This window comes from Martes martes (assembly GCF_963455335.1).
Source record: "Martes martes genome assembly, chromosome: 17".
NCBI lineage: Eukaryota > Metazoa > Chordata > Mammalia > Carnivora > Mustelidae > Martes > Martes martes.
Genome location: NC_137905.1, coordinates 13278870 through 13299940, shown reverse-complemented (window position 1 = coordinate 13299940; position 21071 = coordinate 13278870). Strand labels below are relative to the sequence as shown.

Here is a 21071-nt window from a genome sequence, read left to right as displayed (position 1 = left end):
CGATTTTATAACTATACTGTCGTAAAATACACTGAATTGTACACTTTAAAAGGGTGAACTTCATGATACGTGAATTGTATCTCAAGCTGTGGTGTGTGCATTGTTGTTTTTTTTTTTTAATTTATTTATTTGACAGACAGAGATCACAAGTAGGCAGAGAGGCAGACAGAGAGAGAGGGGGAAGCAGGCGCCCCGCTGAGCAGAGAGCCCGATGCGGGGCTCGATCCCAGGACCCTGGAATCATGACCTGAGCCGAAGGCAGAGGCTTTAACCCACTGAGCCACCCAGGTGCCCCCGTGTGTGCGTTTTGTGCCCTGTTAGTTCCTTGGGCAGAGGGAGTGAGGATTCCTACCATCCCTAACACCTTCCCAACAGTGCTGTTGAGGTCAGCATGGGTGGCAAAGAAAAAAAGATCACATGGGGTGTATGAATGTACTACATGGGGATCAGCCAGGCATTCCGTCAGCCCTGCTGTCATCCCCTCCATGACCGATACCTTGCAGAGGGGACCCGTGCTGGGGTGGGACTCTCGGGGGGACTGGACCTGGCCCTTGGTGTATTTTCAGCTGGGATGCTTATCAAGGCTACTCCGAATGTGCTTCTGGTTCTCAAGCCAACTCTGGATTTGGGAAGTCTTTTTTTTTTTTTTTTTTTTAATTTTATTTACTTATTTGACAGATCACAAGTAGGCAGAGAGGCAGGCAGAGAGAGAGAGAGAGGGGGAAGCAGGCTCCCTGCTGAACAGAGAGCCTGACTCGGTGCTTGATGCCAGGACCCTGAGATCACGACCTGAGCCAAAGGCAGAGGCTTAACCCACTTAGCCACCCAGGCGCCCCAAGGAGTGTGCGTTTTGTTGACTGTCGAAGTCGTATGCCTGTTTTACTCCTTTCTTCTCTTCGATTTCTCACCTGTCCTTAACCAGCCAAAATGAAGTCCAAGTGCATTTTATTTATTGGGATGATAGGTCCAGGTGTGTTCTATAAAAATTTCCCAGCACGTAGCAGTAGGTCTCCCAGATAGGAGGTGTTCGCTAAGTCACTGGGGGCTGGCTGGAGAGGGGCACCCGTGAGTGGGTGTTTGTACAGTAAGCAGTTGTATTTGTTCTCATGTACTTGTATAGTCCTTGCTTTTCTGCTGTCAACCCGAGGCCCTGGATTGAAGGTTTTCCCTCACCTTGCTCTGCACACAGCTGCACCCCCACACACACACCACCTTTCTGGCATTTGTGACGGTATATGTTCCGTGGGGGTCCCACCATGCTGTGGGCCATACAGTAACTCTTGGCTCTGTCCCTTTCTCTGCAGGTACCAAAGGCTTAGAATGTTCTCCTTCCACCCCCACCATGAACTCCTACTTTTATAAGTTCATGATCAACCTTCTCAAGAGGTTCAGCAGTGAACGCAAGCTCCTGGAGGCCAGAGGCGCTTTCATCATCAGGTCAGACTCGGCGCGCTTTCTCCTCCTCACAGCCACACTTTCTCACTGCGCGCCGCGCCGGGGCTGCCAGCAGCCGTGTTCTCTTCCGCTTCTCTCCCCTCCTTTTCCTTTGCATTTACTCTTAAAGAAGCAAAGGCGCCCCCCACTTCACATCGGGCCTGCTGGTGCTGCCAACATGGGACAGGTCCATGTCGCCATTTCTTGAACGAACGAATTACTTTTCCACTTGTTGAGACACTGTTTTCCCTGGAGGTTAAAGGTCCTGTCAGTGTGTCCTTGTTGGAGTCTTTGGGGAAGAAAGTAGGTGATCTGGATGGAACACGAAATGGGGCTCAGGTGCCCAGCTGCCCGCACGGGGTTTGGCCAGGGCTGGTGGCAGCAGTCGCTCTAGCGGAGCTGGGATCTCGAGTCATGTGAGCCTGGCCTTGAGCAGTCCCAGGGCCCCGGCCACTCTCGACCTCTAGGACTCCCGCCACCAACAGCATGGCCAGCTCTGGCCCTTTGCCACCGCCTCAGCTCCAAGTAGCCAGGGTCACAGAAGAGTGTGACCTTAAAGTCATCAAAATCTAGATGGGGCAAAGATTTCTCCAGGCTCCCCAACAAAGCCAGGGAGAGGAGTTTTCTGGAATGGTCTGAGTAGCTTTCGGTGCTCTACAGCAGTAGCTTCCTGTCAGTCACCTAGGGCTCTCACCCTGACCCGTGAAATAAGCATTTCTGGGGGGATGGGGTTCTAGAGCCGTCCAGGGTGCTCGGGGAGCTGACTAGATAGTGGTGCGTGCAGTCGGGAAGGCTCCTGAGGCTCTCTGTGAGTCTGGGGATTGAAGGGGGATTGCTGGCCGAGGGTCCAGCCTGTACGGAGTCTTCAAGTCAGTAAAGAACACGGAGCATTCATTCTTCTGTGATCCACAGGGCAAGCAGGAGAGGAGCCCAGCCTTGCTGGCCACACCGAGGCCAGAGGGAGCCACTGAAGGGGCTTGGGTGGGGGGACGGTGTGACCAGATTTGTATTTTTAAAGATTCCTGTGCCGCTGAGGAGAAGGGGTAGGTGGAGACAGCAAGGCGGACGTGTGGGAGACCAGTGGGAGGCTGTTGTCCAAGTGGGAGATGGTGGCTGCTTGGAAGGGGGATGGGAAGAAGCGGCGCCATTCTGTAATTTGTAAGATGTATCATTGATTAGTGACTGATTACATGAGGGCCTGAGGGGACAGGCTGTTGGGAGTGACACCAGGACTCTGGCTGGTGGTGGTAGTCCCTGTGATGGGAGCTCTGGAGGGAGGAGGGTCCCATGTTTGAGTTGGAATTGCTTTGGTAACATCAAAGGAGAGATGATGAATCAGGTTGCTCCCTGTGACTCTGAGAAGAGGGACCTGTGCCCAAGAGAGAAAAGTGGAAATGGATAGCATAGTCCTTCATTCATTCTCTCACTCACTCATTCATTCAGCAGATGGTATTACTGAGTACTGACTCTGCCAAGTACTGCTCTAGATGGTTCCGTCCTCGAGGAGCTTGCTTTCTTAGGGAAGAAGAATGGTCAGTGGTAAGAGGGGCAGAGGAGGTAGGGAAGGGGCCTGAGGCCAAGCCCCCGGGAGCTCCAGTGTGTAGTGATCGGGGAGAAAGAGAAGCCAGGAAAGGAGGCTGAGATGAAGGCCCTGAGAGGTGGGAAGAAGCAAAAGGGGGTGGCAGGAGGCAGCAAGGGGAGGTGAGGCCCACAAGCTTCTGCCGGGAGCCTTGCCAGGAGCCTTCCTGGCCACAAGGCGAGCCGAGGAGGGAAATGGAGGGAGCAGGCCCCTCCCTCTTCGTCCAGAGCTGCCTGCCAGGGCCCTCGCTTGAGGACTGAGGGTGGAGTTGAGGGCGTGGGGTCAGAGGACCGAGCTGCAGGAGGGGACAGGCCCGCCTGGCCAGAAGGACAAATAGCAGGACCACAAAGTTTCTGCCCATCAGGGGGAGGGATTCTGATGGTCCAGACCACCAAAAGGTGTCCGGGTGGTGGTGGGAGGCTGTCACGGCCTCTTGCTCTTCTGAGGTCCTGGAGAGCAGGGTTTCGCAGGCTCGGTGCTGTTGGCGTTGGGGCTGGATGGTCCCTGGTGGTCAGGCCCGTCCTGTGTGCTGTGGGATGTGGAGCGGCACCCGCCCTCCCAGCTGGAACATCAGGAATGTTCCCAGACAGGGCCACAAGCCCCTGGGAGCAGAATCCTCCCAGGTGAGAGTCCCACAGTTACCCAGGGACGGAAGCGGATTCTTACCCTGCTCGACCAGAAGGGGAGGGCTTCCCGTTTTACTTCACATCAAGTTGGACAGTGGGATTGAAGTGGGGATTAGAAGTGGAGATTAGAAGTGGTTCAGGAGACCCCCCACTGGGAGAGCGACAGTCTGTCCCCACATGAGTGACAGTGTATTTTACGTGGTTTTCCATACTGCAGACATGTCCGTTCACTTGATGAGCTCCCCCTTGCCTGGAAGCCTTTCAGGCACCAGTGGAGAGAGAGGCCTTTGAAGAAGGCATTTGTAACTAGTTCCCCTCCAGAGAACCTGACTGTATTGGGTTTTTCCATCCTCTAGCAGCCTCCCTTGTCCCATCAGGGGCTCGGAGAGAGCGAGCTCAGAGCAGTCAGCAGAATGCCAGGCTGCACCAAGCAGAAGTGTGGGCAGCCAGGGCCCGCGTCGGTGTCCTCCCCACCTGCTCAGGGACCCTGGGCTCTCTGAAGCTGGGGGCCCGGCGGCCACTGCATATTCCCATTTACAGCCTCGGGGTGGTGAGGCTTTACTTGCTTTGTCTAGTGTCTTCCTAGCCTCCTGGGCTGACGGGCATCCTCATTTTGTAGAGGGAAATGAGAGGAAGCCCCTGCCTGTCAGGCTTGGTGGGAGCTGAGCTGCAGACCCTCGCGCTCTGCTAATTCCGCACCCACCGCTTCATCGCCTCCGTGAGAGAGTGCAGCGGCCGGGCGCCTTGCAAGGCTCTGCGCAGCCTGTGACCCGGGCCCTGGCGTAGGAACCCGGTGGGCCGGGATGGAAGGAACCTCGGGGCTGGGACCCTCCCACTTGTCCCTCCTGGTCCTTGGCGTCATTTGTCCAGCCTGCCATCGCCCCCCCAAGAAGCAGCACCAGTACCTGCTTCCCCTGAGCAACATGGGCCCTGTGGGCCCGCCGCCGCTGACCAGCCTGGGTTACGGTCCCCGCCAGCCGGTCTAGGCTCTCGGTGGGGGCAGAAAGCACACCGTCAGACGTGGAGGAGGCCTTGAAGACACAGGCTCTCCGCCTTCCTGTGATCAGATGGGGGAGTGAGTCCCTTCAGCCGAGTTTGCTGGGGAGCGGCCGTCGAGAGCGTCAGCCTGCCGGTCTGCTTCTCATTTCATTTCCTTATTTTTTGCTGACAGCTTTAAAGAAAAGCATAGTAGTGGTTTGTGCAGACTGCTGAGATGAAGCCACAGGCCTGATAAGAAACAGAGAGTGATTTAACCCTCTCCTTCAGGTGTTAAACCAGTGAGAAGCCGTCATTTCTATAGTAGTGTGTTTAGCTCAGGGAGCAGGAGGGCTTGCCGTCCAGAGGACGAGAGCAGCCAGAGTTGCTGAAGGCAAACATCTGGTGGGCGTCTTGGCGTTGAGGAAGATGCTTGATTTCCCTCAGGACCCTGGAGTGTTTCCTCTCCCCCACACAGCTTTCCCAGGCTGTACCTCCGTTGGAGGGGGGGTGTGGGAGTGGGGCCCCCAAACTCCCCCCAGGCTCCTGGGCGGGTCAGACCTCCTCTGTGTCCATATGGCCTTGTTCTCTTGTGGACATAACAGTTCAGCTGCGTAGTGAACTCAGGGAGGCCCGTGGCTCCAATGCCTCATCTCGGCTAGACTCGCCAAGATGCGCTCTGGGCCCAGGCCCTCCTCTCAGCTGCAGGAGTCAAAGCTGAGCCCACAAGTGGGGAAGAGGACATGGGGGAGGGGTGCCAGACATGGGCAGCCCACAGCCCTGCCCGTGCCTCTCCCCTTCCCTGGACTCCACCGGAATGGGGCCCATGGGCCTCCCACAGGTCCTCAGGATCCGGATTAAGATTGCAACTTCTGGAGTCCAGGAGACTTGGGTTCAAATCCCAGTTCTTCCAGTTTTGGGTCACGTGACCTGTTTCTGTGGTGGTGCCAGCTTTGTCGTTTTGCAGAGAGGGCTGCATAAGATGGTCACTCCCAGCACAGGTTGGTGAAGGGGAGCTCTTGTTCCGCCTCGTGACACGGCCTCAGCCTCCCAGGGTGGTCTGTGAAGACGGGATACCAGACTCCAGAGAGGGCGAAGTAACTAAGGCTTCTGTGCTGAGAGCTGGCCCTGGCGCGCCAGGCCTGCGGCCCCAGCACCTCAGACACCCACCAGCGGCCCGGCCCTGGCCCCATTAAAACAACTCTGCCCCGAGTAGGTGTTGGTGTACATTTCCCTCCTCCGGCCTCTTCCCACCCTCCATGCCAATGCGGCAGAACAAGCGCGGGGCTGTTTTCCCATGAACCGGGCCACTTATACTCAGTAGAAAGGGAGAGGAGGGAGAAAATGCAGCTTCTTTGATAAACTGATAGGAACTGCAGCGTGATCCGACAGCTGTGATCCTTACAAGGCCTGCTTCTGTGCTGGGAAGTGAGCGAGTCTTGGGACACCCCACTCCGCCCGCCAAGATGGCCCTCTGGCCAGCCGTCCTTTGGCTTAACCAACTGTGCTTCCCCCACCCCTTCCTCCCTGCTGCCTTGCAGAGAGGACTTGCCAGAGAATGCTTTCTTTTTAACGAGTGCCTGCTGCGAACTCAAAGGCTCCAACCCCAGCCAGCCCCACCGATGGTGGATGAGGTCCTGAGCACCCTTCCCGGGGACATGGGTGCCCCTAAGATGAGAGCATTTGAAGAGGCTGGATCGGGGGCCCAAGTGGGAGAGCAGGAGGCAGTCCTGCGTCTTCTTCCATGAGACCTGCACCCAGAGAAGCCCTGAGATAAAGCTTCTGGTTCATTCTGGTCCTCCTCTCACCTCTGATAGACACAGGCATGGCAGCCTCTCCAGTTCAGCAAATGCTCACAGTCCCTATGATGTACTCCTGCTGATCCTGCCCTGCCCCCCCCACCCCCCGGGTTTGCCCGTGCTTGGTGGGAAGTGAGGGAGATTGATCAGCCACTGAGATGGGTGGTAGGGCTGGAGGCCTAGGAAGCCACTTAAAACTGGACTTGTTTTTAATTGCATCTTGGGCAAGGCCTCGAGAAGCAGCTGTCTTTTTTGCTATAACTGAGGAATTCCACTTTGCTGTCCTTGTATGGTCACCCGTGAGACAGGCTGTCATCTGGGGCCACATCACCACTGTGGCCAGGGCAGCCCACACTGGCTGACCCTCCCCACCCCGCTCCCCTTCTCACTCTATGTCCTCCCAGACCTTCCCAGCCCCCGGAGCTCATTGACATTGGTTACCCCCCTTACGGTTTTCAGAGGCACCACTTGTCGTGATAGGGGGCCTTAGCCAGGCCCCCCAACCCAAAGCCCACGGTGCTGATGCTAATGCAGGATGAATCCAAGTAAAGTGGCAAGACCCAGATCCCTGGTTCAAACGGCATTTTAAGATAGCACACCTTGCCTCTGGCCCCCAGCCCGCAGGAGAGAGCTTCTAAGAGGCCCTCCCCGCTTTCTTCCACTCTCCCCTTTAATGGAGTGCATTCATTTGCTCCAAATAAAAATAAATTGCCTTGACGAACATGTGCCAGCCAGAGTCTGTCTGCTTAGAAGGGACCCAGAATGCAGGTGGGGTTTGAGCTTTTATTCATCTGAAGCCATACTGGTGGGGTCCCCAGCTGAGGGGAAGGAGACAGGACCTGAACCGGGTTGGAGGAATTCTTCCAAGGAATTTCTTATATTCCTTTCAGAAGCTTCTCTTCTTGCTGACTTGAAGGAAGTCTGCCTGACTCCTGTGTGCATCCTCTGGAAGTTTCCAGTCATTCTTTCCCCAGAGACCAGGGGCCTGGGGTGCTTTTGTTGAGATGCAGGTCGGAAAGGGAGTGTGTGACAGAAGCTCTTTTGCACAACCTGCTCTTGGCTTTGATCTAACCGGAAGCAGCACTGAGAGTACGTCACTGGCGGGGAGACACGATCTGACATGCCAGACAAGACTGAGAGAAGAGTCCGCCCTCAAAGGTGAAATACAAAGATGTCCTTGGGGAGGGCAAAATTCAGGCAGCCCAAAGAGCCTGGCCTGGTCTGTTTCCACTGTCTCCTAACCCATGGAAAGGGGCCACCTCCCAGCACCTCACAGAACCATCTGTGACCCGGGAGGGCTGGGGACCTGGAAGCAGGCTAGTGGCTTTGCTCTGCCTCCTCCAGGCAGTCTCCAGGGTCCCCCTGTCTCTCTCTCTCTCTCTCTCTCTCTCACACACACACACACACACACAGGCACTCCCTGTAAGAAGGGCGTATTTTCTTCTGGAAAACGGGAACCACATGTGGTGGGCCCTGTCAGGCAAGGCTGGGATTAATTACGTCCTATGGCGGGGGACAGAGAGGAAGTGCTGGCCAGAGGGAGCCCTGCACGGTGTGTGCTGAAGTCTGAGGCGCTTCAGAGGAAAGCATCTCCGTGTTTCAAGGGTTCTCGCGGATCCCTGTGACAGGGGACTGGAAGAAGGCCAAGGGTCTGCTCCCTTTAGCAGAGCTTGTGGGAGGTTAGAGGTCACAGATGAACTTGGTGGGAGGCCATGTGACCCAAGCAGCCCTCCTCCCACGGGGCCAGCCATTCACCTTGCAGTGAGAAGCCCCTGTGGATGGGGTGAGAGTTCAGGAGGGACTGGCAGGAAAGGTCTCTCCGTGCCCCCGCACGGCATGCTTCGGACCCCCAGCGCGCGGGTGCTGGCACCTGCTCTATTCTTCCCAGCCTCAGTTTAAAAGCACTTTCTGGTAGTCTCCACACCTACAAAGCGTCAGCTCCCCAGCCCATGGCTCAGGCAGCCTGCAGGGCTGGGGGTGACTGTCAAGAGCCGTTGCCAGTGGCTGAGAACTTGATAATGAATTTCCTTCTGAAGCTTGAGAGCTTTTCCGGATGGAATCGGCAGTACTGTCTGGATCTGTTTATACTTTACCTAAGGATGCCAGGAAACCAACAAAGTTTTGACCTTGGTAAGTCAGACAGCTTAGTTAATTAGCACGTAGCTGACGGCTATCATAAGGTAGCATCTTAACAAAGTAGTGGCAGGAATTGGCCGCTAGAAGTCGTTTCCATCCTCCTGCTTCCTTGGGGTAGGGCTGCATCTGAACCAGGACAGGCAAAAGGGTGTCCTTGCTTTTAAAGGTGCCTCTGAACTCCTTCTGGAACAGGAGTTTCAGAGTGAATCCCGTTCACCCATCGTAGAATGTTTCTTAGGAAGCTCTTTCTTTTATGCTCGTATCATTTCACCTTAGATTTTTGGGGCCTCTGTGTGGGTTCTCCCCTTTCTCCCCACAAGTGGTTTCCTTTAGCAGATAGCCATGAAAACGCACACACGCACCCTGCCGCCCCCCCCCCCAAACACATACACCGTGCCCCTGTCTTCCGAAAAATATAGAGAAGGTCTCTATCGTGTGCAGTTTGTGAAAGCCCGCCCAGAACAGCTGCTCCTTCCAGACGAGGGTTCCTGTCTCAGCCTGCATGGTGGTTCGGTCTCCAAGGACTCTCACCTGGGAGAAACTTGGCACTGAATTGAGCCTCCGAAGGCAAGCACAGGCCCACGAGGAGTACATATGGCCCTCGGGGAAGGGTGCTCTGTAACCCAGTCTGTGATGGCCCACCGAAGCGGCCCTTGGGGTCCAAAGTGGAGAATGGCACTTCCTTTAAAAGTTGGCAGCTTCAACTCCCAGGAGCGCCCCCCGCCCCCCGTCCTGGGTACTGCTCCACACTCCATGGAGCTGCTGGGTAGCCGGTCAGAGACCCCAGCGCAGGGTGTCCTGGTTTCTTCCAGACTGGGGGATGGAGGCCATTTGGGAAAACTACGGTTTCCAGTCTGGACTCTGCTTTTCCTCAGCCCTCGTGGGAAGGAAGCTGTGCTCCCTCATGGTATCTCCCTTCCACCCTGGGGTGTTAACCCATAGGAAATGCCCACCAAGACCCTTCCTGATGTGGGCACTGAGGCCTCTGCCAGGGCTCTCATCCCGCTAGCCACCGCCTCCCATGCAGAAGTGAAATGCTGAGTAAATCTGCATGTCCTTTCTTGCCTGCCTTCTGGGCCCCGGCCTCCAGCCTGCTGCCCGTCCGTTATCCTGGCCTACTTCCGGTCTATATTTAGATGACATAATCTCATTGGAACTGCTTGGTACTTGGACTGTGAGTGTCTTTCTGGGTCTAAATCTCTGTTTCTACTTGCTCAAGTGGATCTGCCTCACCGCCCCCCCCCCCCAATCTTCTCCTAGATGATACGTTCTACCTTCCGGGTCATCGCAGTCGCTTGCACCGTCCACGTTAACGTCTCTCGCTGAAGCTGGGCTGGGCTGGATTTCAGGTGCTCTCCAGAGTCTTCCCTCATTTCTCTCCTGTCCCCTGCCAGGCGTCCCATGCTGTCTGTTCTGAGCCTTGCCTCTCTCTCCTCTCGGAGGCTGCTATCCCGTGAGCTTAGTGTTCCGTCTTTCTCCATTTCCTGGGCCACGCACCCAGCTCCAGCCCTCACACAGGACGGGTTTCCTGACATGGAGACACCGGAGCCTCCTTGTGCTCCCCCAGAGAGCTGCTGCCTTCGTCTGTAACGGCGCACCTGTTTCCAGTTCATCCTCAGCTTTGTCGTCAGTGAACTTGTCCTCGGAGGGGCCCCTGTGCCCCAGTCTGCCACTTGAGTATCCAGCCCCTCCCCATAAAGGAAGAACAGCCCTTGTGTAGCTTCAAAGGAGCATGTGTCTCAGAAACTACTCCGTCCCCAGGAGTTCTGACTGGTTTTCTGCTCTTTCTGCTTGTTCTGCCATCTCTGGCAAAACCCCCTTCCCTTCTTAACCGGTTCAGTGCCCAGATCTGTCGTCTTCCCTCTCTCGATCAGGGCAGTGTGGCAGCCTTACCTCCCTCCGAGCCTTGATGCCTGTGATGACTTTTTCGATGTAAATTTTCATTGAAAAACAATACACTGTCTCAACGTGCACAAATCATAGCTGTACTACCACTCAGTTAATTTTCTCGAATTGTCTACACCCATGTAACCAGCACTCAGATCAAGAAGTACAGCATTTCTGGTACCCAGCGGTCCCTTTCTTGTCCCCTCCTAGTTAGGACCCCTTTCTTCCTCCCCAGAGTAGCTACTATCCTGACTTCTAACACTACAGGTTTGTTTTACCTGGTTTTGAACTTGATATAAACTGAATCCCGCAGTTTGTACTTTGACAAAGTGGCTTCTTTTGATCTATTTTGTGTCTGTGAGAGTCGCCCTTGTTAGATGTGCAGTAGTTAGGGGCGCCTGGGTGGCTCAGTGGGTTAAAGCCTCTGCCTTCAGCTCAGGTCATGATCCCAGGGTCCTGGGATCAAGCCCCGAATCAGGCTCTCTGCTCAGCGGGGAGCCTGCTTCCTCCTCTCTCTCTCTCTCTCTCTCTCTCTCTCTCTCTCTGCCTGCCTCTCTGCCTACTTGTGATCTCTATCAACTTAAAAAAAAAAATCTTAAAAAAAAAAAAGATGTGCAATAGTTCACACTTCTGGAGAGTGTTCAGGGTATGAAGATACCTGGATTCATGTACCCGTTCTGCTCTTGTCGGGCCTTGTCTTACTTTCAGTCTGGCGCTGTTAACGTGAACATACGGGTATGTTCCTCTTAGACACATGTCTAAGAGTGGCTGGCTCAAAGCCCTACATGGTTTAGCTTTGGGAGTTATTTCTGGGGTGGCTGCATCGGTGTCCATTCCCGTAGCCTATCCGGGAGCTCCACAGCTCTCCCATCCTCACAAGTGCCTGGTATCATCAGTCTTGGCTTCTAGCCCTTCAGGTTGGTGTATGGTGATGCCACTTGTGGTTTTAATTTGTGTTTCCCTGAAGACTAATGGAGAACTTCTCATCACTTACTGGCCTTTTGGATATCCTCTTCTGCAGTGAGCCTTTTCAAGTTACTTCCCTATTGGGTTTTGGTGCTTATTTGTTAAAGTTCCATATATATTCTTTATGTATTCTGGATTCAAGTCTTTCTCCGATGTGCACCCTACAGTCCTCTTCTCCTACTCCGCGGCATGCCTTATTGTTCTCTTGATAGTGTCTCTTAGTAAGTAGAAGTTACTGATCTTTAATGTCGTGCAGGTGAAGTTTTTCTTCACAGTTAGCGTTTATGTTTTGTGGTGCTTTTTCAGGGGATTAGGAGCTCCTAAAACGAACCATAAAGCTGCCTGTTTCTGGGTGACGTTTGTCCAGCATTCTCACCGAGCTGGAATATTACTTCACCTCCTACCCAAGGTATTATTTCTTAGCTCTAGCCAAGGTCTTGGAGGCCACCTAGTCCGGCCTGCTGGTGCTTGTCAAAGCAAAGATATGGAGTCACCCTCCATCCTCCCAGCCAGCTGAACCCCAGCGGCTTCTGGTGCGGCCAGGCCGGCGGTGGTCTGCAGCCTGGGGTCGGGAACCGCACACCTAGCCGTATCGGTGGGCGCTCTGAGTAACAGGAGGCAGGAACCCAGGTCACAGGTACCACAGTGAGCAAGGGGCTTGATGAGCCTGTGTGACCAGACAGAGGCAAAAAGCAGCAAGATGCAGGAACTCGGCGTTTCCCGGTCTCTCTTCTCTCTTCTCGGCCCTTGTTTGGGGTCAGCCTTGTTGTCTTGGTCTCTTCAAGGGTTGGGGACATGGCCACCACGTCCCCGCAGGCTGTGCTCAGTGGCTCACACTGGGTCATGCGCCCATCCCACGGGCCAGCAGCGGCCCGACCAGAACCCGCGTGGAGTGGGGAGCAGCAGGTCTCCAGAGGAAAGGGGCCACTCTGCCCACGAGAAGGGGAAGGATTTGCCGACCGGCAGCAGCCCCGGGGGCCCGGCAGCCTATGTGCTTCCCTGAGTGGTTGTCTCACTTGGAAAGTGAAGATGCAGGTTGTTACTCTCGCCTGTGAATGCTCGGGAGGGTGTAATGACGTAACAAGAAATGTTCCGAAGCGTGTCCGGCACCCGGTAGCTGTGACAATGGTTTTGATGAGTGGCATCTGCCATCTCTCCGTGCCGTCTGGAGCTCGGAACCCCGGGCCTGGGTGGGTCGCTGGCCGCCCCCCAGCCACCCCCTGCCCCGCCACTCGCTCGCTCTGACACGGCCACTCCGTCCCTGGTCTGGGGCCGGCCCGCACGGTCTCTTGTCTTCTGAGGAAGGGTGAGGGAGAAAGTCACTGAACAAACCAACACGTGACCCCGGGCGTCCTCTCTTCCTCTGCCCCTGACCTCCACCCCGCCCTGTTCAGGGCGGCCTAGTCAGGACTCCTGACTGCGCGGGTCGGAAAACCCGCCCTCGCTGGGTGTGGAGAGACAGGGCGGGAGTGTGCGGTCAGGGACAAGGATTGGCTCGTGTCCTCAGGACTTGGTCTCACCTCCCACCTCCCTAGCTGGCTCTTCCTCCTCCATCAGCCCCCCGCGGGCAGGCCCTGCGGCAGGACGGCAACCCGCAGCTCTCGGCTTCCTCCGCTCAGTCAGTGCCGCCACCTTCAGCCGCGGTGCTGGGCTTGGGGCTCACGGACCTGTCGCCGTGGCCAGGGAAGCGCCGTGCCTTGGTGGTCCGGGACCCGATCGTGGGCCGGCCTGCAGGTGCAGGGGGAAGAGCATCTGTCCACGGGAACCAGCACCCCAGACTGCGGGTGGGGGAGGCAGCCCCAGCTGGTGTCCACGCTGTGGTTGAGGTCCGTATGCGGCCTGAAGGGGGACGTGAAGCGGGGCCCCGCGGTGGGGCGGCAGCAGGAGCCAAATCCCCCCTCCATCCAGGAAGGGGGGAGGGGTGGGGCTGTGTAGTGCCTGGTGACCCACGACCTTCCCAGACCACCCTGAGGGCAGGCAGGGGAGCCTCCAGCTGATCCTTCTCTGTGGCTTCTTTCCTTTTGAACACTGCGCCCCGCCAGAGGCTGTAGGCCATGGCCTGTGTGGCTGGCTGTGAACTTGGAGGTTAGACACAGGATTGAAGAGAGACCAGGAGATTCTCCGTCTGGATTTTAGGCTTAGTTTGGAGTGGCCAGAAGAGACCTTACAGGTCAACTGAATCTTTCACACAGAAGGAACGGGGGGTCTGATTTTTCCAGACTGTTTGCACGTGCTGCCTTCATGCCACAGCCTGGGCTAGGCAGACCCAAGCCCAAACGGCACAACATGCAGACAGGGACTCAGATGGGCCCGGGGTGCTGAGAGGGACAAGCTCAGGCTAGCCCCACTGGGACTAAGGGTCAGACATTCACTCTCCACAAGGTCCTTTCCATGACTTCCTGGAGCTCGTGCAGTCTGCCAGGCCCCACGCCAGCCCTGTGCATGCACTAGACGGAGAACCCGTCCTTCCCTTCACCGAGGGAGCAGTTTAGTGACATAGGCAGACAGGTGAAAAGTGACCGAGAAATGTGTGTCCTTGCTGTTGTGATCCGAGCTCTGGAGGAAACTGCAGAGGGGAAGGATGGTATGTGGTGGGGGTGGGGGGGTCCTCAGGTTTGGGCTTTGTTAAGGGGGGGTACCCCACAGCTTCAGGGGAGCCAGGAAGCTGTGACCTGGATCCGATATTTTCTTGGAGCATAAAAGTGTGCCCTAGTTTTCCCTCTCCTCGGGCTCAGCTGAAGCTACGCCAAGAATTGGCTTTTAAAGGCTGCCTGAAATGCAGTCTGCAGCCAAAAATCTATAGAGCCAGTGCATTTGTGACCTTGTTGAAAATGCTTACTGAGGAAAATCAAGGGGGTAGGATTTGGGGATTTTTTTTTTCCTTTTTAAAATTTAAAAAACAAGTCAATTTCGCCCTCCTCTCCCCATCCCTTTCCCTCTTGGCACATTCCCGCCCCAGAATGCCTGAGTCCTCCAAGCCCCACTGAGCTCATCTCTTCCATTTGTCCACTCCTCCCCCATTCCCCAATCCCGCTCCACCACCCCCCCATGCTTCAGGAATGAAAAATACCAAGTGGGTTAAAATAAGGAGCCTGGGTATAGCCCTGGAAATTAGGCCACAGCTGTCAGGCCAGGCGAGAGTCCTGTCTCTGAGAATGGAAATGCCTGGAGCAAGCACCCGGCCCCTCCCCTGTGAGGACCGATAAGAGGCTCTGCCCCAGCGCTGCCCCCACCTCCCCAGGGGGCGGCCAGGAAATGCCATTTGTCATTGAGCGGACCTGTCTCAGTGCCCACTGGCGAGGACACCATGGTGGGCAGAGCTGGTCCCTGCCCTCCAAGGGACAGTCACAAACACCAGCAGCGATGGTGGACTGGGGGAGCAGGTGGGGTGGGGGTAATGCCCAGCCCCGGTGGAGGGGTCCGGGAAAGCTTCGGGAAAGAGACACTGTCTAACTGAGCCACGAAAGAGAAGTAGGGACTGGGTGAGGATGGGGAGGAGAAAAGGTTTCTGATGGAGCCAGCAGTCTGCTCAGAAGCCATGGGGCCCATGCCCTGGCACCCCAGGGAGCTGGGAGTGCCCCCTCAGACCTCTGGCTGTCTCATGAGCAGCCCTGGGGCACCCGGTGAACCCCTGATGGGCCTGAGCAGGTCCAGAAAGCTCTCCATCTGCCATGAGCATGCATAAGACCCTGAGAGGAGAAACCCCTGATAGGTGGCCACCCCTAGAGTCTTCAGGATGGCACCGAGCTCCTGAAGAGATCCCCCATCTCCCCCAGCCAAGGAAGGACCGCAAGTCTGTGTGAGGCCAAGCTGAGGTGGCTGGGCGCCCCACCTGCCCTGCCATGCTTCCAGAACATCCAGGGAATGGAAGGGAAGTGGGGCCCAGGGCTCACAGGGTGCAGGGGGAGACTCAAGTACATGCTACCTTGTGACTTTAATATGGTCTCTTCCCCCCCATTAGCCTCCCAAAACACCAAAGACTGGTTAAGGAGTGGCTCAGGAAGCTTACTTGACAAGGGATTGGGCTGCTACCTCTTCCCAGAAGATTCAGTGCTGCTGGGAGCAGCAGTTTGAGCAGATAATCTGGACTAAATTTAAAAACTTTCTCGGCACCGCAGATGTCCCTGCCCCAACATGTTTGACTGCTTAGGGGACCCTGCCGTCAGCCGGTTCAGGTGCCTGTGACTTCAGCCGGCTGGCTTTGTCCGGTCATTTCTCCCGAGAAGAGTCGCTTTTTTCTCCCTCCTCCGTGTGCTGAGCCCCTCCTTTGAGCCCCTTTCCCAAAGGAGCCCCCCCTGCCCACCTATGTCAGTGGCCTCTGGCCCAGACAGTTGGCCAGTTTTCCTAGAGTGACCTCACTTCCTTCCTGCCCTTGAAGCCCAAGCAGCCGCCCCCGGTCCCATCCCTTCTGCTTCTCCCAGCCTCCCGGTAGCGTGGTAATTGGTTTCTTAGATCTTCAGCTGCGCACCCTGTCTGGGAGTATTTCCCGGTCCCCTGACCCTCCGCAGGAAGACCTGTGATCTTGCTGCCGTGGGGACCCTGAGGGTTGGGGGCCGCGCAGCACCGGCTGCTCTGTCAGCTGCCCGCCCCTGCAGTCCCTCTGCTCTCTCTCAGGCCAGGAGTGTCTGAAATAGCAGCAGTGCCGCCGGTCCCCCACTGCTGCCCAAGGTCACACTCTCCCCAGGATGCGGGCTCTGGGACTGGTGTGACCAAGCAGCTGCCTGGTGATATCTGCCCCCAGCTCGGCTCCCGGAATGAGTTATCTGTCATCATGGTTCTCGGAAGGTCACAGATTTCATTGCATTTCTGTGGTGTTGGGAGAAAATGTCAAGCTTCTCCACATGTTCAATCTTCCCAAACCAGGAGGATGGCGGGGCAGGAGGGCGGGGACAGGGAAGCCCGGAGAGAGGAAGGCAGGATGGACAGACCCTAATAGGCTTGAGGCCCAAGGGGCATGTGGACGGGGGCGGGGGCCCCAGCACAGTCTTACCCACAGCTGTGCCACTTCTCAGGGGCCAGGAGCCCTGGCATGGCCTCCAGGGAGGACATCTCCCTGAGGTTGCATCATCTGAGTCGTCCTGCTCTGTCTGCACCCCGCCCCCAACAATCTCCCAGTCCACGCTCTCCCTCAGCCTTCACTCGGCTCTGCCCTACCACTCCGAAGGGGCGTCTGGAAAGACAGCCCTTAGACCCTCTCTATTTCTACTAGAAGAAGGTGACTGCATGGGGCCCTAGTGACGCTAGCAACACCAGCCCAGGGGGTGGCCTTGCCCTGCGCAGCTGTGGCCACACATGGACATGCACTCACGCTTCGCACTGCTCGCACCCACGACCCTGGGCTCCCCGGCCAGCGGCGTGGGGCAGCTCTCCTGCTCTGACTGAAGGCAGGGTCTTCATCTTCATTGAGACTTTCTCCTCGTGATTCTATTTCCAGAGAAAGCCTCCCATGTAGTAGGCACTCCTGCCTCCGAGTGGAGCCAGGCCTTTTCTCCTGCTCGTATTATGCTAATCACTCCTTGCAAACAGGCAGACTTTGTAGGAGGTTTGCCTGGTTTTAGATGAAGCCTACGCCTTTGAAGCAAAGAGCCACAGTAGCTAAAAATACCATCTCCCTGCTGTTGATCCTCTCATTTGTAAAATGCATGTTTCCATTGTTAAATCTGCAAATGTGCAGCAGCCCCCACCAGAGAGACAGAGCCGCTCTGCTGTCTGGGCTGGAGCAGGAGCCCGGACACCCTCCGAGGAGGCGCCCCCTTCCCAGCTCCCTGCTCCCCGTGCCTCCCCTGAGAACATCTCTGACGGAGTCCAGACGATCCCAGAAGAACTTCCTTCTTAGCTTGTGTTGAAAAAAATGTAAACCACGTAAGATAGAAATCCAAACAGTGCAGAAGACGTAGCATAAAATGTAAGCCCTGTCACCACCACCTCCTGCCCAGGAGTAGCCTCTGTTTTGGGGCTGCGTATTTCCTTCCAAAACTCAGTCTTGCGCTCATGAGTGCACTGCGTGGCCGAGTGTGGTTTTGGCCGTGGCTGTGCATTTCCAGCAGCAGATCCGGGACTGCCCTGCCTTGTTTGCACACAGGGTTTGGCTCCCAGCAGAGTGGCTTGGGGTCATCCTCCCTTTTCGAGGTCACCACCTCACCGTGTTCCACTCCACCACCTGTCTTCTGTGGGCGTGGTGACCCTGTCTCTGCTCCGTGGCAGTGGCCGGGTGGGATGGCCGCTCCCCAGCAGGGCCCTCGCCTGGCCCAGCACTGCCTTGGAGAGCCCGGTCTGTAACTGAGACCTGGGACTCTGGATGGCTGCAGACACTTTCCCCAGAGGGACTTCCACGCACACCTCCCGCCTGGGGACTTTTCTCACTCTATTCATTTAATCCAATGCGCATTTCCTGAGCTGGAAAGGAACGGTTCAGATGAAAAGCCCATTTCATGCATCTTAAAACTCCCTGAAAATGACTGATCACAAGAGGAATTTTCACAGCCTCCTGGCAGGGGGTGGAGGAGGGTACAAATAAGAGAAACCCCCTTCATTCAGCCACAAAGGACCGAGGGAGTCCCTTCCTTGCTGCCTTTGTCCTGTCGCTTCTGCTGTGGCCCTTCCTTCCTCCCAGCCCTTTCTCTCTGATCTTTACCATTTTCCGAGAGACTCAGCAGCGAGGAGGTCGCTGTGATATTTGCTCTGCGACCGGCAGTGCCGTGTTCCTGTTTCGCTTCCCATTCTCTTGCGGACGCTTATCTTTGTGCCCTGTAAGCGGGTTCTTGTGAAGAGCTACAGATGGCAGTCTCAGTTTATAAGTGTCCTCAGACCCCCAAGAGTAAAGATTTGAAGGCCAGAAAGGCAGGAACCGCGTGTGCCCGGCGCCGCTGAGCCGAGCTTCCTCCCCTGCGGCGTCCGTGACAGCCGGAGCGACCACAGCCTGAGGCCGGGGTGCCGGCGCGGGTCTGGCCTGAGCGTTGTCCTCCCTTTCCTTCCGTTTGAACAGAGCGAGTCGGGGCTGCCCACGGCGGGCTTGGGACCCCTCGGGTGGAGATGCTCAGGGAAGTAGCGAGACACTGGGTGGAAACCTAGGAAGACCAGGCCCGGACTCTGGGGAGGTGAGGGGACATCACGAGGACCCCAACCCGGGGCCTTCCCCAAAGCTCCGTGGCTGTGCATCCTTTGGGACTGCTAGTGAGAGCTCCCCATTTCTCCCAGAGAGCGGCGTTGCTGGGCTGGTGGCAGTAGCTCTGGGGAGGCAGTTTGGGGGCAGTGGTTCGCAGTCCCGACTGTGAAGGCCATTAGTAATACAGATCACCACTTTCTGGAGTGGGCCTCGGCGTGGTCTCGGCGTCCCATATGGTCTTTGGCCAACTCCGGCATACAGCTGGGTTCAGGGGTGTCTTGGAAAGGTGCTGTTCCTGGCTTGGAGGGCATTTCTGGTTCTGAACAGTAATTGCATGACTTTGGGTGGGGGCTAGGACACTGGTGGGCCAAGGGGTGGTGGTTCCCCGCTTAGAGGTGGGGGAGGGGCTGCCAGGATGAAGAACTGAGGCTGCCACCAGCAAGCAAAACGGCAGGCCCTGGTTGGAGCCCTTCGGGGCACATTAAATCCCTTGGAGGAAAGTCACCACGAGACCGAGAGATAGAGGAGCATCGCTGTGCGTGCCCAGAACCCACGACTATGAGGGCAGCTGGCCTTCTTGCATGAAGGGTTTGGTGGGGGAGGCATTCTGGCCCCAGCAGGGACAACGTGAGCAGCAGGCTGCTGGGCTCGGGTGGGCGGCATGGCTGTGAGGTGAGAGGGGCAGAGCTGTGGGGAGGCCTCAGTGTCTGGGCTCAGTGCCGAGCATGGCGGAAGGGAGATGCTCACCGTCTGGAAAAGTTTGTGGTCGTAAAAGCAGCAGTGGGGAGGAATCCCTTGGCCTGGAACAAAGGACCAGTTTGGGAATCATGGGATGAAGTGGTAGAAAATCTGCACAGAGCAGCTCGGTAACAGGAAGCCATTTGGGACAAGGGGTGTCCCCAGGCCATTCCCACGGATGATGGAGCAGCCCTGGGCGGGCTCCTCTGGCTCCTGGCACTTGTCCTACTTACTTGCCTTTGTTCTCAGAATGTCACCTCATCACCTCTGTAGTTTGCAGCGGAAACGGCAGAGATGGCTCAGGGGAAGGGGGACTTTCCCTTACCCGTCCTAAGGCAGATTCTATGTCTCTGTCTGTCTACTTCACTACAAGCCATGGGGTGAAGCGGTGCCCCTGCACTGGACATTTGCGTCGCAAGGCTCTGGGGTCTCCTGTCAGCTGGAGAGAAGGGCTGCGCCAGGGAGGAGAGGTCTGTCCTGCAGGTGCCACGCCACGTGGGATGGTCTGGCAGAATGGGACAGGGACTGTGCTCCTCCGTGGGCCTGGCAGTGTGGCCTGGGACCAGTGCTTGGCTTCACTTTGGTCCTCTGTTCCGTGAGCACAGGATCCCTGAGGACATCCACGCACCTGGCAGGAAGTTGGCCGGGGCGTGGATGGGCCGGCTCGTCTGGGGCCTGAAAACAGTTTGCCAGGCTGTGTGTGTGTGTGTGTGTGTGTGTTGGCATTAGTGTGTGTGTTGGCATTAGTGTGCGGCCACTTCATGGGCAGGGAGGCTAAGCACATCCTTGGAAGGAAATCCTGCTTCGAAGGGTGGGAACTCAGAGGGCTTCAAAGGGAGAGAAAGTCTCTGTCGTGATTCTCTAACAGTTAGCCCAGGGGCTCCCAGATGTACGAGGCTTCGAGTTGCTGTTTGCCTGACTGTGTGGGCCCCAGTTCAGAGCCCTCGCAGTCATTGTATTGAAATCCCTCCTCCTCACCTGAGACCTCAGGCAGCAACTGACCTGCCACCTGTGCTCAGGAGCCGGGGCTCCCGGCAGAGGTGTCTGGGCAGCTGCTGATGGGGTCACCTGCACAGAGTCATACCCCCTACCCCCGACCCCAACCAGATCTGAGTTTGGGTTCTGACCGTAGCATGGCTGTGGGTGCGGTGCCTAGACTCTGCCTCCCACTCGACCACCAGGAGAAAAAGCCACAAGAACTCAGCATCAGCACAGGTCAGCACTGTCCTGGCCAGGTGTGGCCAGTGTGGTCATTGCCTGCCACCCACAGACCCAGGGGGAGAGTCAGGTAGAGGGACCGGGTTTGTAGATAGATAAACTTTCCAGAGTCACAAGACGGTTCCAGAGAAACTCAGGCAGGTTTCGGTCCATCAGTGGGCCCAGTGATATCTGCAGCCAAGGTATCCCCAAACCATCTTCTGAGCCCCTGTGCCACCTGGGCCATGAAACCCACGGGCTGGGTGTGTGGCCAGGTAGCGGCTCAGAGCGTGGGGGCTGGGATGGGCCACCAGACGGGGCCTTGGCTAGGCTCTTATTTGCGCTTCACTCTCATTCCCTGGTAAGAGGGGTGGCTGAAATCACACCTGTCCCCATGTTCAAGGCATTCAAGGTACATGACATGCCCAAGATAGAGAGAGCACTCACAGATGTGCCACATGTGTCGTTACTGGGCAGAAACCTCCATGACAGGGACCTGGCTGTTCTCAAGGACATACTGTGGGTCAGTGGTTCTTGGAACCGATTGTCCTGGGGACAACAGGATTTCCTTCAGTGAGCCTTCCCTTTGTTTTCCTTTGCTCTGAGTGTTCAAAACATGAAATGCTCAG

The 21071-nt window shown here is 56.5% G+C and overlaps 1 protein-coding gene across 1 annotated transcript in view; it reads left to right on the top strand.

Annotated features, from left to right (window-relative positions):
• VAC14 (VAC14 component of PIKFYVE complex) overlaps positions 1-21071 on the top strand; it is a 100422-nt gene that overhangs the window by 60113 nt on the left and 19238 nt on the right. The window contains exon 14 of the mRNA XM_080828141.1: positions 1305-1437. Coding sequence (XP_080684267.1) covers positions 1305-1437 — 133 coding nt within the window. The remainder of the gene's footprint in view (positions 1-1304; positions 1438-21071) is intronic.